General features: G+C 43.1%; 2 protein-coding genes across 2 annotated transcripts in view; one reads left to right on the top strand and one right to left on the bottom strand.

The window, feature by feature from the left end:
• Nucleotides 1-18,427, bottom strand: part of LOC121539521 (protein transport protein Sec23A) — a 36,427-nt gene that overhangs the window by 3,089 nt on the left and 14,911 nt on the right. The window contains exons 10-14 of the mRNA XM_041848081.2: nucleotides 11,508-11,597; nucleotides 5,399-5,505; nucleotides 4,459-4,612; nucleotides 4,126-4,203; nucleotides 2,226-2,387 (exon numbers count right to left, since the gene is read on the bottom strand). Of these exons, the coding sequence (XP_041704015.1) occupies nucleotides 2,226-2,387; nucleotides 4,126-4,203; nucleotides 4,459-4,612; nucleotides 5,399-5,505; nucleotides 11,508-11,597 (591 nt within the window). The remainder of the gene's footprint in view (nucleotides 1-2,225; nucleotides 2,388-4,125; nucleotides 4,204-4,458; nucleotides 4,613-5,398; nucleotides 5,506-11,507; nucleotides 11,598-18,427) is intronic.
• LOC121539522 (adenosine receptor A3) lies at nucleotides 7,574-11,480 on the top strand. The gene is made up of 3 exons (XM_041848082.1): nucleotides 7,574-9,156; nucleotides 9,649-9,802; nucleotides 10,228-11,480. Exons 1-3 carry the CDS (start codon nucleotides 8,463-8,465, stop codon nucleotides 10,427-10,429), a joined length of 1,050 nt encoding a protein of 349 aa, XP_041704016.1. The 5' UTR covers nucleotides 7,574-8,462; the 3' UTR covers nucleotides 10,430-11,480.

Here is an 18,427-nt window from a genome sequence, read left to right as displayed (position 1 = left end):
CAGGTTTGTCAAGGATTAGAGGGATGGGGGTTTAACCCCAGACACTGATAAGAACGTCAAAATATTGGCATTTATCCTTCCAAAACAAGCTCTCAAGGTCACAACATACCAACCCCAATCTCAGGTACAAAAAATACAAAGATGGATGATCTTGACAGACAGGTAGTAGTATATCTTCTGTTTTATAGTGTGGTGGCCATTTTAAAGGAAACAGAAACAGTGCAGATAGAAACAGTGGCTCTGTTAATACTTGACGCCATCTGCTTGACAAGGGGCAAAAAGATGGAGAAGAATTTTACTCTTTCAATGTTTAACAGGCAGGAGTGGACAGAGTCAAGACTCAGAGCCGGTGAAAACATTAGAACTCCATCCCAAATGGCACCCTATTCCCTATATAGTAGGCCCTGGTCAAAAGTAGTGCACTATATAGGGAATAAGGTGCCATTTGGGACGCATCCTAGGTCTCTGCTAATCTAAAAAATAAACACCTGAAGCACTGCATCTCCTGGTTACATGCATTACATCTGATACAGAGCCAGATGACTAACGCGGAGTCCCAAATGGCACCCTATTTCCAACGTAGTGCACCATCTTTGACTAGAGCCCCATTGGTCCTGGTCAAAAGTAGTGAACTATAGAGATTAGGGAGCCATTTGGGACTAAACACCCTAGAGTCGAATTGCAAGAAAAAGCCATATCTCAGACTGGCCAATAAAAATAAAAGATTAAGATGGGCAGTCTGAGATATGGCTTTTTCTTTGCAACTCTGCCTAGAAGGTCAGCATCCCGGAGTCGCCTCTTCACTGTTGAAGTTGAGACTGGGGTTTTGCGGGTACTATTTAATGAAGCTGCCAGTTGAGGACCTGTGAGGCGTCTGTTTCTCAAACTAGACACTAATGTATTTGTCCTCTTGCTCACCGGGGCCTCCCACTCCTCTTTCTATTCTGGTTAGAGCCAGTTTGCGCTGTTCTGTGAAGGGAGTAGTACACAGCGTTGTACGAGATCTTCAGTTTCTTGGCAATTTCTCGCATGGAATAGCCTTCATTTCTCAGAACAAGAATAGACTGACGAGTTTCAGAAGAAAGTTATTTGTTTCTGGCCATTTTGAGCCTGTAATCGAACCCACAATTATTGATGCTCTAGATACTCAACTAGTCTCAAGAAGGCCAGTTTTATTGCTTCTTTAATCAGCACAACAGTTTTCAGCTTTGCTAACATAATTGCAAAAGGGTTTTCTAATGATCAATTAACCTTTTAAAATGAAAAACTTGGATTAGCAAACACAACGTGCCATTGGAACACAGGACTGATGGTTGCTGATAATGGGCCTCTGTAGGCCTATGTAGATATTCCATTACAATTTCCAGCTACAATAGCCATTTACAACATTAACAATGTCTACACTGTATTTCTGATCAATTTGATGTTATTTTAAAGGGACAAAAAAATTGCTTTTCTTTCGAAAACAAGGACATTTCTAAGTGACGCCAAACTTTTGAACGGTAGTGTATATTTTCTACCTTAAGGGGTCCTAAAATTCTAAATCAAATAGCTAAATGATCCTTGGTAATAGCTAAATAGCTAAATGATCAACCCCCCCGCCCGCCCGGCTTAGACTCTTAAGGATTAACCAATTAAATAACTTACCCTTTTCAGAGAGGTGTGCACTACGCTGTCTGTCTGTAAGGTGTTAAAAACCACACTGTTGATATCTGCACTGAAAGGAGCGCTGGCCCGGAACACACTACTGTACTCACACACTACACTCATTATTAACCACATAACCGCAAGCTTATCTGTAATAAAAGGACCAAGGTATTAGTGCACTCTCTCTGCTGACCTAGGCAACACAGCTAAGCCTGCAGAATGTGAGTGGGAGGGAGGTGAGAGAGTCAGAGATTTTATCATTTAATACATAAGAAGACTAGCTCGTACAGTAAGCCAAAGCATCCATGATTTATGTTTTTAAAGAGGAAGGAAAGCAAATTTCATTTTTCAATGGAAATAAAAATGTGTGTGACTTACGTCTGGGGCCGGTTGAAGGAGTAGGCGTAGAGGATGGTGTGTCTCGTGTGTGTGTGTGTGTGTGTGTGTGTGTGTGTGTGTGTGTTAGGTCTTACCTCTGGGGGCCCGTTGAAGGAGTAGGCGTAGAGGATGGTGTGTCTCTGTGTGTGTGTGTGTGTGTGTGTGTGTGTGTGTGTGTGTGTGTGTGTGTTAGGTCTTACCTCTGGGGGCCCGTTGAAGGAGTAGGCGTAGAGAATGGGTTGTATCATGATGAGAGACTGGGTCAGGTCCTGACGCATGAACTGGTGTCTGTAGTATGAGCTCTCATCTGGACTGTTGTTGAACACTTGCAGGAAAGGAGATCTTCTTAGGTGGAACATAAACTGAGGGACAAAGGAAAAGCTATAATGTGCTTTTTAAAATCCTCTTTATATTACTTTAAAAAAAAAGTTAGGTTAAAGATATTTGTAAGCTATAAAAACAAAGAGTCGCACACACTATTTATATCTATGTGTGTGTGTGTGTGTGTATGTATGTATGTATGTATGTATACATACATACATACATACATACATACATACATACATACATACATACATACATACACTCTACCGGTCAAAACAAAAGTTTTAGAACACCTACTCATTCAAGGGTTTTTCTTAATTTTTACTATTTTCTACATTGTAGAATAATAGTGAAGACATCAAAACTATGAAATAACACACATGGAATCATGTTGTGACAAAGTAGGGTGGGTATACAGAATATAGCCCTATTTGGTAAAAGACCAAGTCCATATTATGGCAAGAACAGCTCAAATAAGCAAACAGAAATGACAGTCCATCATTACTTTAAGACATGAAGGTCAGTCAATACGGAAAATGTCAAGAACTTTTCAAGTTTCTTCAAGTGCAGTCGCAAAATCCATCAAGCGCTATGATGAAACTGGCTCTCATGAGGACCGCCACAGGAATGGAAGACCCAGAGTTACCTCTGCTGCAGAGGATAAGTTCATTAAGGTTACCAGCCTCAGAAATTGCAACCCAAATAAATGCTTCACAGAGTTCAAGTAACAGACACATCTCAACATCAACTGTTCAGAGGGGAATGTGTGAATCAGGCCTTCATGGTCTAATTGCTGCAAATAAACCACTACTAAAGGACACCAATAAGAAGAAGAGACTTGCTTGGGCCAAGAAACTCGAGCAATGCACAATTAGACCGGTGGAAATGTGTCCTTTGGTCTGGAGTCCAAATTGGAGATTTTTGGTTCCAACCGCCGTGTCTTTGTGAGATGCGGTGTGGGTGAACGGATGATCTCCGCATGTGTATTTCCCACCGTAAAGCATGGAGGAGGAGGTGTTATGGTGTGGGGGTGCTTTGCTGGTGACACTGTATGTGATTTATTTACAATTCAAGGCCATCCCATCTGGTTTGGGCTTAGTGGGACTATCATTTGTTTTTCAACAGGACAATGACCCAACACACCTCCAGGCTGTGTAAGCGCTATTTTACCAAGGAGAGTGATGGAGTGCTGCATCAGATGACCTGGCCTCCACAATCCCCCGACCTTAACCAAATTGATATGGTTTGGGATGAGTCTGACTGCATAGTGAAGGAAAAGCAGCCAACAAGTGCTCAGCATATGTGGGAACTCCTTCAAGACTGTTGGAAAAGCATTCCAGGTGAAGCTGGTTGAGAGACTGCCAAGAGTATGCAAAGCTGTAATCAAGGAAAAGGGTGACTATTTGAAGAACCTCAAATATAAAATATATTTTGATTTGTTTAACACTTTTTTGGTTACTACATGATTCCATATGTGTTTTTTTTTAAATAGTTTTGATGTCTTCACTATTATTCTACAATGTAGAAAATAGTAAAAATAAAGAAAAACCCTTGAATGAGTAGGTGTTCTAAAACTTTTGACCGGTACTGTGTGTGTGTGTGTGTGTGTGTGTGTGTGTGTGTGTGTATATAAGTAATTTATTGGGTAAAACACCAAAGTTTCAGCATCACTGTGCCTTCTTCAGCTTAAATATATTTATCATACATGTATGTACTAGCTACAAATGTGTCGTTCCACTAAAGAGCCAATCAGCCTCTCAGCCCATGATCACTTACCTGGGGATAGAGAGAAAAGGTTTCTGAGAAGCGGAAGGAGTTGGGATCATCCTTATGATAATCTCCAAACTTCTGACACTAGAACAGAGAGAGAAAAAGGCAATTCAAACCCATTATAAAACCCTGCCTGCCACTGAGTCCACACTTAAAAATGTCACACTTCATCCCACAATTTCCCCGTGCCTGCTAGCCTGGAAATTGCTACTTTCACTGGTTAGCAGCAGCAAATAATGACATTGTTTCATTTTATAATCTCAATGTTTTAACAACCGGCCCATTTATGAAGTCTGTGGCGAGGTGCTAATAGATGGTGTTGCTCTGTCTCGGTCTTACCAGCCGGATGAGCTGTCTGTCCAGCCAGCGAAGCACGTCAGGGCCCTCCTCGGTCTCAGCGCGGTACACAGCCAGTCTAGCCATTAGGATGGCTGAGGCCTCCTGATCAAATGATGCTGCAATGCTCTGGATCTGGGTCCCTGCATCTGCCCAGCTGAGAGGGGGGGGAGTGAGAGAAAGAGAAACAACCTACATAAGCATCGTCGATCATTTGACACACTTATGTTTTTTTGTTTTTGTTTAGTTGTAAGGTTCTCCTCCACAATGAAAAAGTGATACCACACACAATTAATCTCTACCATAGATTTTATGGAGAAATTAGTTAAATAAGGGGCATTACGTTAGATGTTACGGTTCTGGTTGCCTTGGCATTTAAAAGCCCTTTGTCATAATAACCCTTGTAAATTAAATCCAACCCATACTGTAATTTAAGTCTAGGTAAATTGAACTGATCTTTTAACAGCCTGGGAATGACGGCTTATCTATACACATTTTCTCTCGCCACTGCCCTGCAACATGTTAAGCATTGTATAAACACAGATCTCATGCTAACAAACATGAACTGCAACATTGATCATAACCCATACTGAGTGTCTTTACCGTAGTCATATGACCGCTAAGGCTCAGTCAGTGTCTAATAAATACACGTTTGACACTAACAACCAAGACCATCTCCTCCTCTGATCAGGGGAGAAGACAACACAACAACCACTTTACCCTCGCTCCCTACAGTGTTGCTATGGAAACAAGGTGAGCTTGCAGATGCAGCTCCATAGTGGAATGAAAAGTGGTAGAAAAAGTCCAGTAGTTACTTTGAAAAGAAGATGTGCTCTGAATGATGAATCAAATCCATATTCACATGTTTGTGTGTTTTTGTAAATTGTACGTTTTGTTCTGAAGTGAAGTGAGACAAATCTGTAATGTGTGTATGCTTGTTTACTTTCTGGCGGTGGTGGTGACTCGGATGCGTTTCTGTCCACTGGAGTGTTGGTACTGAGTGACGTACTGGACCGCCCCTCGGCCCCCCTGGGGAATAGGTGCATTATGCTACAAACAGAGGAGACAAAAACGGTTAGGAAAGGATCATTAGAAAGTCATCCAATTACACTGTGTACACAATTATTAGGCAAGTTGTATGTTTGAGGATTAATTTTATTATTGAACAACTACAGTGCTCTCGGTCAATCCAAAAATGTTAATAAACCTCAAACCTGAATATTTAAGAAAGTTAAAAGTGAGGTTTTGGCTTTCTTTGGAGAATATCTGTGTGCACAATTATTGGGCAACTATTAGTGTGCAGAATTATTATGCAACTAAATGAAAAACGAAAAGTTCCATCTCATTGTTCATTTTCATCTGTTAAAGTGAGAATAATAAACAACTCAAAATTTACAAATAAACATTTCTGACATTTCAAAAAAAATAATCTGTGACCAATATAGCCACCCTTCTTTTCAACAACAGTCATAAGCCTTCCATCCATGGAGTCTGTCAGTTTCCTGATTTGTTGACGATCAACTTTTTGTGCAGAGCAACCACAGCCTCCCAGACACTGGTCAGAGAGGTGTACTGTTTTCCTTCGCTGTAAATCGACCGTTTAAGAAGGGACCACAAGTTCTCAATAGGGTTTAGGTCAGGTGAGGAAGGGGGCCATGTCATTATCCATTCATCTTTAAAAAGGCCTTTACTGGCTAGCCACGCAGTGGAGTACTTCAATGCATGCGATGGAGCATTGTCTGGCATAAAAATCATGGTCTTCTTGAAAGATACAGACTTTTTCCTGTACCACTGCTTGAAGAAAGTGTCTTCTAAAAACTGGCAGTAGGTTTGGGAGTTGAGTTTGAGTCCATCTTCAACCCGAAAAGGTCCAACTAGCTCATCACTAATAATACCAGCCCATACCAGTAACCCACCTCCACCTTACTGGCGTCTGAGTCGACGTGGAGCTCCGTGCCCGTTATTGATCCAGCCACGGGCCCATCCATCTAGTCCGTCAAGAGTCACTCATCTCATCAGTCCATAAAACCTTAGAAAAATCTGTCTTCAGATATTTCTTGGCCCAGTCTTGACGTTTCAACTTGTGTCTTGTTCAGTGGTGGTCGGGTTTCAGCCTTCATTACCTTGGCCATGTCTCTGAGCACTGAACACCTTGTACTTGTAGGTTGCAGTTCTGGAATATGACAGCACTGGAGGATAATGGGTTCCTGGTAGCTTCACGTTTGATTCTTCTCAAATCTTTGGCAGTTAATTTGCGTCTTTTTTTCTCTCAACACGGTTCTTGCGACCCTGTTGACTATTTGCAACAAAACGTTTGATGGTTCTGTGATCATGCCCCAATATCTTAGCAATTTCAAGAGTGCTGCATCCCTCTGAAATAGTTTTTAAAAATGTTGACTTTTCAGAGTCAGTTAAATCACTTTTTTGGCCCATTTTACCTGAGGAAAAGCTGCTGCCTAATAATTATACACACCTTGATATAGGGGGCCACACCCTCCCTCATTACACAAATACACATCACCTGATATGCTTAAATCCAATAAGCATTCCAGTTTATACAGCTTGGAGTTGGGAAATATGCATAATAATGATGATAATGCCTAATAATTGTGCACACAGTGTAGAAGTGTACACATGCATGCACATTCAATGAAATGCTGTGATGATCATAAACGTAAATGCATTCGGAAAGTATTCAGACGCCTTGAATTTTTCCACTTTGTTAGGTTACAATCTTATTCTAAAATTGATTAAATTGTATTTTTTTCTCTGCAAATCTACACACAATACCCCATAATGACAAAGCAAAAACAGGTTTAGAAATTTTTGCAAATGTATTATTAATAAAAAACAAATATTACATTTACGTAAGTATTCAGACCCTTTACTCAGTACTTTGTTGAAGCACCTTTGGCAACAATTACAGCCTCGAGTCTTCTTTGGAATGATGCTACAAGCTTGGTGCACCTGTATTTGGGGAGTTTCTCCCATTCTTCTCTGCACATCCTCTCAACCTCTGTCAGGTTGGATGGGGAGCGTTGCTGCACAGCTTTTTTCAGGTCTCTCCAGAGATGTTGGATTGGGTTCAAGTCAGGGCTCTGGCTGGACCACTCAAGAACATTCAGAGACTTGTCCCGAAGCCATTCCTGCATTGTCTTGGCTGTGTGCTAAGTGTCATGGTCCTGTTGGAAGGACAACCTTTCCAAAGGCACTAATAGACGTGGGTGTTTTATTCAAATTATTCAAATAATTTGCCATGTACAAACACACACATAACTGCTACTGCCTTATGGACAGCCAGAGAGGAAAAACAACTTTCAGAAGAACGGTAATAATTAGGTTATATGAGGGGGCTTAAGAAAGCAGAAAGGCAATAATGGATTATTGGAAGCTTAGATTGAATTAGAGGCACACTTCTTGCCAATTATCCTAACAACACTCCAGAGCCAAATGGCTCATTAACTGTGCGGCAGCCATTAGTGGAGGAGAGGATATTAGATCTCAAGCGTCTGTTTACACCGGCAGCACAACTCTGCTACAACCGCTCTCTCCCTCGCAAGTCTGCGTATCCACACACCAGCTCCTTGACTGTTTGCCTCCGTATTTACACCATTAGGGCTGAATATTTCGGTTCTCATAGTTCTACTGCTTGAGAGAGGGGTGTGGCAGGCTGTTTCGCCCTCCCTGCCTCAATCTGAAGCAGAGATAGTGTACAGCAAGGCAGAGAGGAGCTAGCTAAGCCCTTAGAAGGACAGCTAGAGGACTTGGAGAGGAGCCTCCCCTCCCAGAGCACAGCGGGAGACTGACACATCCACAACAGCAACCAGTTCCCTGGAGCCCCCGAGGACCAGCCCACGGCACACACAGGATAACGGCACTTCACACGTCAGCCTCAGTCAGCCAGCAAGCCATTCGGTCAGTGGGATCTCATGGCCTGAACCAGGCGGGAGGAGAGCGAGTAGCCAGCAGCCCAGGGAGGACTTCTCTTCCATCAGGAGGCCGGGAGGATGCAGCCAGTGGCCCTGGTCTATGCAGCTCTGATGGTGGTCTCCAGTCTGTGCTGTGTGTGTGGTAATGTGGTTCTACTACTGGTGGTTCTTCTCAACAAGGAGCTCCACACTGAAACCTGGGCCCTGACCCTGAGCTTCTGCCTGAGTGACCTGGCCCTGGGTCTCTCCACCATCCCCTTCGGAGCTTACAACAGCCTGCTCAGGCCGCAGGGCTACCCCAGCGACGGGCACCTCTGCCAGGGCAGCGCCTTCCTCTACCTGCTTCTTCAGCTGGCCTCCATCCACTCCCTGACCTGGGCCACCATTGACAAGTTCACAGAGATCTGCTTCGCCCTGAGCTACACCACCATCTGCACGGCCAAGAGGACCAGGGTGGTACTGGTCCTGGTGTGGCTCTATGGCCTGATCAACGCAGCCTTGCCACTGCTGGGCTTCGGCAGCTACACCTACAGCAGCACCAGGTTCCTGTGTGGCCCCAGCTTCCAGCCAGACTACAGGGGCTTCAGTATGCTCTTCATCGTGGTTGGGATCATAGCACCGATACTCATCATGTGCTCCATGTATGCATACATTGTGTATATTGCGAGGAAGCAGGTGCAGCGAGGGACGTTTGTTTGCAACGACCAGCACTGTTTTTATGTTCCTGCTAATAACTACTTCAGGAGCTCCATAGTGATGGTGGCAACTGTGGGTGAGTCTCATTGGTGGTTACATACCAGTTCTAACCTTGTGAATAGTACATTGAAGCTCTCGATTTGTTGCTGTATCCAGACAGAGCAAGGCATTTGAGATATATGGTCATTCTGAGCACTGAGCAGATACACAGATTAAAAGCCTTTTATGTAAGGAACAAAAGCAAATAACATTCAAGGTCCATCAGTGGCTGTTATTATTGACATCTTTCTGTAGGCTACATTTGTAACGGGTCAAATTCAGTTTTTTTGAAATGGTCAATGTGCTATAACAACATGACACACTACAATAAGGTTAGTGATTTAGGAATCTCGCGAATATATAAATATACTAAATAGACTTCTTCATATCAACATGTAATGTTACCGTAATGAATCGAATAACCTCCTGTTAAATATATCGCATTTCAATAAGATTACCCTTGACTCGCTCTTATAATATATACGTAATTACTCTAATAATCTCCCATCTTAATTCTCTCCATTGTCAGTGTGCCTGCTGGTGTGCTGGCTGCCTTACATCACCACCTGTTTCTATGAGACGTTCAGTGGCCATGACCCGCCAGCAGCAGCCTCAGCCATAGCCACCTGGCTCGTCCTCTTCACCTCCACACTCAACCCATGGATCAACTCCATGACGCAGACGTAAGTAATAGAGCAATAGCCCCAAACAAAGTCAAATAGAAATATAAAGAGTCATTTCAATGCCAATTAGAATAAGGCTCAGTCTTGTGCAGATGATATAACGTAATAATATGAAGGCCCCTCAATAGCCACTTGAAACCAAAGTCAGAGGGAATTGAGAAGCTAGCTCCAGTACATTTCTAAATGAGGGCTGTTGAGAGGGGAAATAGCTGAGAGCTTGAGATGATTAAAATGAGCTTCTCAGTGTGGGAGCAGAGCTGTGGCTAGCTGCACTGCATCAGTGGTTATATGGTTAATGGTGGCTTACTTTCTCTCTCCATCTGTCACTCTCTCGGATTCAATCTCTCTCTCCCTCTATTTATTTCTCTCTCCCTCTCTACATCTTGCTCTCTCCATTTCTCTTCCTTCCTCTCTATCCCTCTCAGGCGGTACAGAGCGGCTCTGCGGAAAAGCCTGAATAAAATACGACAGCTGCTTCAGCGCCCTCTGAAGAACTCCCACCCACAGAGCACCGCCATCCAACTGGAGATAGTGAGCCACCACCACATCACCAAGCCATCACTCTGGTCAGATAACTCCAAGCCAGGGTCACCAGAGACTAGATCCATGTCAGAGGTGACAATGTAGGATAGTAAAGACCCTGGGCACAGTAAGGACATTACACTGGACCAGGACTCCGTCACTGTGGAGTCATCTTTTAAAATAACTACAGACTAACCACATAATTGATTTTATGGATCCCAGGACTCCCTGGAAAACAGTGGCAATTGTTGCTGACTGGACTACCTGGCTAAATAAATACAAATTAATGAATTAAATGAAAGGTTGGGACTAATCAACAAAGGAGGACTATACCAAGGCTCATTGTGCCGAGAAGAGGCAACCATCTCCCGTTTGAAGAATGTGAGGTCATTGTGGTCTTTAGTGGCCATACACCAAGACCGCCATAGCTATCCTATATTTTCAGTTTCTGATGAAAAAAGTTTGAACTACAATGTTAAACTTCAATATTTGAATTACACTGGAGACTGTGCTAAACTGTTTACAGACAAACAACACTGTCTGTCAGAGAGGAATAGTCAATCCGTTTTCAGTCAGTAAATAAATATTCATCAAAACAAATAATACTGATTCATATAATGTCAAATATGTTCTTCCTTAATGAATATACCCTGGGCAACACTGACAGTCTACAATAATGTACATGTAGCTACCAGATTAAATCTACCAGATTAGCATAACAGGAAATACTGGGTTAGAGTGAACGTGATCATCTCAATGACATTTCAGAACCATCTTGTGCTAGCTAATGTTGGTATGCTTTATAAAAAGAGGCCATAGTGGTTTCATATACGAGCACACCATCTGGTGGCATAGTGATGCAACTCTAGCCATTACCTCTGGTCAGTCCAGAAGTAGAATATCATAGTAATAGAATAGCTAGTATGCCCTCTGGTGGTGCAATTAAATTATCTAAATCTTTGGCACGTGGAACGTTTACATTTGTACATTTACATTTGAGTCATTTAGCAGATGCTCTTGGCAAACATGGCTCTGTGGGTTGCCTAATCTCAGATTACTGTGATATAAAACGACTACTCAGCATCCTTTCCTTTCGCTCCTGATCACAACTGAACGCAAAACATGGCACTTGACACAAGTAGCTTAGTGATCACAATTCAGAGTGTGTAATATGAATGGATACCTGATTGACCACCTCAAAGTACACTGCCAGAGTGGTGTTGTGGTCAAGACCACATATCTTCCATTGAGAGGTGCCCCCTGTTCCAATTTCCTGTTAGGAAACAGACAGAAGGGATCATAATCAGAATGACATTGTTCTAGAAGGGATCAGAAACAGAACGTTGTTCCATCTCCTTCAGTAAAAATTCAGGACACAACATTCTGGACAACTAAATTTACAAAAGGGTCAACCAGATAAAAGTATTATCCAAAACAAGATTACTGTACTGTTCTGCATATCTGCTCATTGATGTAGGTCATTTCCATTGAAAAGGACCCATGAGCACCAACATGTGAAGCTCATGGTAGCATGTCAAATGTAAGCTAAGAGTTTATTTTGTTGTGCTGCCGGTGTAAATTTGAATAAGCAAAGGCTTCGATTTCTTATCAACAGATGGAAAAGGGATCATAGAAAACATATACCAGAAAAATTATTTAAACGTTATTAGAAATACATCAAAACACAATAATGTTGAAGTAAAGAACCCCGCCAACTAATATCAACATTTATATTTAGGATAATTTTTTTGCCTTCTGTAAGTTTAAGAAACATTGCCTTGTGCCTTGAAATTCCGTTACCAAAAAAACATATTTAAAAGCTCAGTGCAGTCCTAACTCTATTTTTCCTGTGTGTTGTATCATATTTTACTACAGCTGATGAAACTAACACTGTAAAAGTGTGAAAAGATTTGATCAGTGTCATTTCTTGATAGTTGCTGGTTGAAAATACAATCTACACAGTAGCTTCTAAATCAGCAGGTTTGCATGGGCGGGAGTTTTGGCTTTCCATGGTGACATCACCATGTGGTAAATTTGTTAATAGACCAATAACAAAGAGTTCCAAACCGCTCTGCCAATAACAATTCGTTTTCAGTTTTCCCCTCCCCACTCAGAACTAACAAAATCCTTGCTTGAGAAATAGTTTTGCTAATTTTGCCTATTTTAATGGAAATCTATTACATTAAGGTACTTAATTGTTACCAAGAAATGAATTGATATGGATATAAAAACGGCTGCATTGGGCCTTTAAGATATTTTCTAATTTCTCTCCCTCATGTGGGAGGATAATGAAAGTTCACAGAAGTAACAAGTAAAAGTTGACCTATCAATTAGTGTTTTTATACTGATATACATTTTGTTAATTAATTATTAAGTGATTAAAACTTGAAATCCTGTTACCAAATCGCTAACAGAATTTACAACACAAAAATATTTTAATAGATAACGGAATTTTCAATTGAATTGGCTACAATGGGAAATCATAGAACACAAACCACACTTGGGTCACCTGCTACTGTCCTCCCTTACACTAGCATAATGTTATGTTCAGCTGATAACTTTTTCTTTCTGTCGTCTGGTGGTCAAAGCAATAGTGTGAAAAGTCTGGTCAGTCTGCCCTGAATGTTTTTTTTTTATCCAGTCCAGACCAGCCATGATTTCAACGTCCACAAAAGTCTGGACCGGCCTTCTTTAGGCCCAAACATAGACATCAATGATTGGTTCAGATTTGGTCCGGTCCGGAAAATGTGTTTTACAAGATTGGACAGTACAGTACAGCACAGTAGAGTACACTATAGTAAAGACAAGTATGTACCGGACTGGAGGAATCCCGAAATAATACGAGATAAGAAGCTGTTGAAAGATGCTAAATGTATTTTTCTCAGATGCCAGAACAGCGCTTTATGTAGCTGTCGGGACCTTGAATGTTTTGAGAGTTGTGTTAGCTAGCAAACGTTGTGCTGTCTTTAGTTTGGCTAGCAGGCAAAAGCAATGATGGCCCTTGTAGGCTAAATACAGCTGCCAAAACGTATTATATTAACTGAGAAAACCACTGTATATGGTTAAAACATATTTCCTTATTTAGGGGTTCCTTTGGATCAGTAAAGGACTGGCTACATATGTTGCTTATGCAAGGATGAACACTGAACACACAAATAGTTATGCGTTTTGTGCACCAGTGTTTTACAAAAGTAACCAAGGTGAAACATAGTAACGTCAGAGCGTTGCTAGGGAAATTACCCAAAATGTGCTACGATTTCGATGCTAGAAATCATAACTTTTAGGAGAAAAATAAAAGTGCAACTTTTACAAGTTTTGAACCACAGTGTTCATATTCAAATCAAATCAAATGTTATTGGCCACATGCGCCGAATACAACAGGTGCAGACATTACAGTGAAATGCTTACTTACAGCCCTTAACCAACAGTGCATTTATTTTTATCAAAAAAGTAAAAATAAAACAACAAAAAAAGTGTTGAGAAAAAAAGAGCAGAAGTAAAATAAAATAACAGTAGGGAGGCTATATATACAGGGGGGTACCGGTGCAGAGTCAATGTGCGGGGGCACCGGCTAGTTGAGGTAGTTGAAGTAATATGTACATGTGGGCAGAGTTAAAGTGACTATGCATTAATAATTAACAGAGTAGCAGCAGCGTAAAAGGATGGGGTGGGGGGGCAGTGCAAATAGTCCGGGTAGCCATGATTAGCTGTTCAGGAGTCTTATGGCTTGGGGGTAGAAGCTGTTGAGAAGTCTTTGGACCTAGACTTGGCACTCCGGTACCGCTTGCCGTGCGGTAGCAGAGAGAACAGTCTATGACTAGGGTGGTTGGAGTCTTTGACAATTTTGGAGGGCTTTCCTCTGACACCGCCTGGTATAGAGGTCCTGGATGGCAGGAAGCTTGGCCCCAGTGATGTACTGGGCCGTACGCACTACCCTCTGTAGTGCCTTGCGGTCGGAGGCCAAGCAGTTGCCATACCAGGCGGTGATGCAACCAGTCAGGATGCTCTCGATGGTGCAGCTGTAGAATTTTTTGAGGATCTGAGGACCCATGCCAAATCTTTTCAGTCTCCTGAGGGGGAATAGGCTTTGTCGTGCCCTCTTCACAACTGTCTTTGTGTGTTTGGACCATGATAGTTTGTTGGTGATGTGGACACCAAGGAACTTGAAGCTCTCAACCTGTTCCACTACAGCCCCGTCGATGAGAATGGGGGCGTGCTCAGTCCTCTTTTTTTTCCTGTAGTCCACAATCATCTCCTTTGTCTTGGTCACGTTGAGGGAGAGGTTGTTGTCCTGGCACCACACGGCCAGGTCTCTGACCTCCTCCCTATAGGCTGTCTCATCGTTGTCGGTGATCAGGCCTACCACTGTTGTGTCGTCGGCAAACTTAATGATGGTGTTGGAGTCGTGCCTGGCCATGCAGTCATGGGTGAACAGGGAGTACAGGAGGGGACTGAGCACGCACCCCTGAGGGGCCCCCGTGTTGAGGATCAGTGTGGCAGATGTGTTGTTACCTACCCTTACCACTTGGGGGCGGCCTGTCAGGAAGTCCAGGATCCAGTTGCAGAGGGAGGTGTTTAGTCCCAGGATCCTTAGCTTAGTGATGAGCTTTGAGGGCACTATGGTGTTGAATGCTGAGCTGTAGTCAATGAATAGCATTCCCACGTAGGTGTTCCTCTTGTCCAGGTGGGAAAGGGCAGTGTGGAGTGCAATAGAGATTGCATCATCTGTGGATCTGTTGGGGCGGTATGCAAATTGGAGTGGGTCTAGGGTTTCTGGGATAATGCTGTTGATGTGAGCCATGACCAGCCTTTCGAAGCACTTCATGGCTACAGACGTCAGTGCTACGGGTCGGTAGTCATTTAGGCAGGTTATCTTAGAGTCCTTGGGCACAGGGACTATGGTGGTCTGCTCGAAACATGTTGGTATTACAGACTCAGTCAGGGACATGTTGAAAATGTCAGTGAAGACACTTGCCAGTTGGTCAGCACATGCTCGGAGTACACGTCCTGGTAATCCGTCTGGCCCTGCGGCCTTGTGAATGTTGACCTGCTTAAAAGTCTTACTCACATCGGCTACGGAGAGCGTGATCACATAGTCATCCGGAACAGCTGGTGCTCTCATGCATGCTTCAGTGTTGCTTGCCTCAGGCGAGCATAGAAGTGGTTTAGCTCGTCTGGAAGTCTTGTGTCACTGGGCAGCTCGCGGCTGTGCTTCCCTTTGTAGTCTGTAATAGTTTTCAAGCCCTGCCACATCCGACGAGCGTCAGAGCCAGTGTAGTACGATTCAATCTTAGTCCTGTATTGACTCTTTGCCTGTTTGATGGTTCGTCGGAGGGCATAGCGGGATTTCTTATAAGCGTCCGGGTTAGAGTCCCGCTCCTTGAAAGCGGCAGCTCTACCTTTTAGCTCAGTGCGGATGTTTCCTGTAATCCATGGCTTCTGGTTGGGGTATGTACGTACGGTCACTGTGGGGACGACATCATCGATGCACTTATTGATGAAGCCAGTGACTGATGTGGTGTACTCCTCAATGCTATCTGAAGAATCCCGGAACATGTTCCAGTCTGTGCTAGCAAAACAGTCCTGTAGCTTAGCATCTGTGTCATCTGACCACTTTTTTATTAACCGAGTCACTGGTGCTTCCTGCTTTAGTTTTTGCTTATAAGCAGGAATCAGGAGGATAGAGTTATGGTCAGATTTGCCAAATGGAGGGCGAGGGAGAGCTTTGTATGCGTCTCTGTGTGTGGAGTAAAGGTGGTCTAGAGTTTACCTGCATTAAGGTCCCCGGCCACTAGGAGCGCTGCATCTGGATGAGCGTTTTCCTGTTGATTTATGGCCTTATACAGCTCATTCAATGCAATCTTAATGCCAGCATTGGTTTGTGGTGGTAAATAGACAGCTATGAAAAATATAGATGAAAACTCTCTTGGTAAATAGTGTGGTCTACAGCTTATCATAAGATACTCTACCTCAGGCGAGCAAAACCTCGAGACTTCCTTAGTATTTGATTTTGTGCACCAGCTGTTGTTTACAAATATACACAGACCGCCACCCCTTGTCTTACCGGAGTCAGCCGTTCTATCCTGCCGATGTAGCGTATAGCCCGCTAGCTGTATGTTATCCATGTCGTCGTTCAGCCACGACTCGGTGAAACATAAGATATTACAGTTTCTAATGTCCCGTTGGTAGGATAACCGTAATCTTAGGTCATCCAATTTGTTCTCCAATGATTGAAGATTGAAGATTCATAACATTATCTATAAGTAATGTTGTTGAAATTTAGCAGTTTTGTTTCCTGGGTCACGGAACACCACATTTTGTATATAGGATACAACACCATGAGGAGAATGACATTCATAGCCATAATTATGCATTTCTGTGTAGTACAAATCAGGGACCCATGATGAAATTCCGTTACCATATGTAAATCCACTTCACGTATACTGAACAAAAATATAAAGGCAACAATTTAAAAGATTTGACTGAGTTACAGTTCATAAGGAAATTAGTCAATTTAAATAAATAAATTAGGCCCTAATCTATGGATTTCAGATATGCATCTGTTGGTCACAGAAACCTTTTTTTTTTAAAGTAGGGGCGTGGATCAGAAAACCAGTGACCACCATTTGCCTCATGCAGCGCAACACATCTCCTTCATATAGAGTTGATCAGGCTGTTGATTGTGGAAGTTATTTTTTTAACCTATTATTTCTCCCAATTTCAATTACTATCTTGTTTCATCGCTTCAACTCCCCAACGGGCTCGGAAGAGACAAAGGTCGAGTAATGCATCCTACGAAACATGACCCGCCAAACTGCACTCCTTAACACCTGCCCGCTTAACCTGGAAGCCAGCTGCGCCTATGTATCGGAGAAAACCGTTCAACTGACGACTGGAGTCAGCCTGCAAACGCCCGCCACAAGGAGTCGCTAGAGCGTGATGAGCCAAGTAAAGCCCCCCCCCCGGCCAAATTGTCCCCTAACCCGGACAACGCTGGGCCAATTGTGCGCCGCCCTATGGGACGGCCGGTTGTGACACAGCCCGGGTCTGTAGTGACGCCTTAAGCACTGCGATGCAGTGCCTTAGACCGCTGCGCCACTCGGCAGGCCCCAGGCCTGTGGAATGCTGTCCCACTCCTATTCAATGGTTGTGCATTAGTTGCTGGATATTGGCGGGAACTTGAACACGCCGTTCTACATGTCAATCCAGAGCATCTCAAACATGCTCAGATGGGTCTGGTGAGTATGCATGCCATGGAATAACTGGGACATTTTCAGCTTACAAGAATTGTGTACAGATCCTTGCGACATGGGGCAGTGCATTATCATGCTGAAACATGAGGTGATGGCGGCGGATGAATGGCACGACAATGGGCCTCAGGATCTCGTCACGGTATCTTTGTGCATTCAAATTGCCATCGATAAAACACAATTGTGTTCATTGTCCGTAGCTTATGCCTGCCCATAACATCAGCAAACCGCTCGCCCACACGACGCCATACACGTGGTCTGCGGTTGAGGCCAGTTGGACGTACTGCCAAATTCTCTAAAACAACGTTGAGGCGGCTTATGGTAGAGAAATGAACATTCAATTCTCTGGCAACAACTCTGGTGGACATTCCTGCTGCCAGCATGCCTATTGCATGCTCCCTCAAAACTTGAGACATCGGTGGCATTGTGCTGTGTGACCAAACTGCACATTTTAGAGTGCCCATTTATTGTCCCCAGCACAAGGTGCACCTGTGTAATGATCATGCTGCTTAATCAGCTTGTTGATATGCCACACCTGTAAGGTGGATGGATTATCTTGGCAAAGGAGAAATGCTCACTAACAGGGATGTAAACAAATGTGTGCACAAAATTTGAGAGAAATAAGCTTTTTGTGCGTATGGAAAGTTTCGGGATCTTTAATTTCACCTCATTAAACATGGGACCAACACTTTACATGTTGCGTTTATATTTTTTGTTCAGTGTAGTTCAATAATCAAAATATATATATTTTCAAAGTCAAGGTGTCATGTCATAGCTGACACCCCATTCTTTCTGCAGACATCTTAATTTGGAGCAGATATTTAACAGAGTTTTTGGGAAACGTGGTCACAAA

Source organism: Coregonus clupeaformis, chromosome 25 (assembly GCF_020615455.1).
Source record: "Coregonus clupeaformis isolate EN_2021a chromosome 25, ASM2061545v1, whole genome shotgun sequence".
NCBI classification, from domain to species: Eukaryota; Metazoa; Chordata; class Actinopteri; order Salmoniformes; family Salmonidae; genus Coregonus; species Coregonus clupeaformis.
Note: the sequence above shows the minus strand (reverse complement) of the source record. Positions and strands in the feature narration are given on the sequence as shown.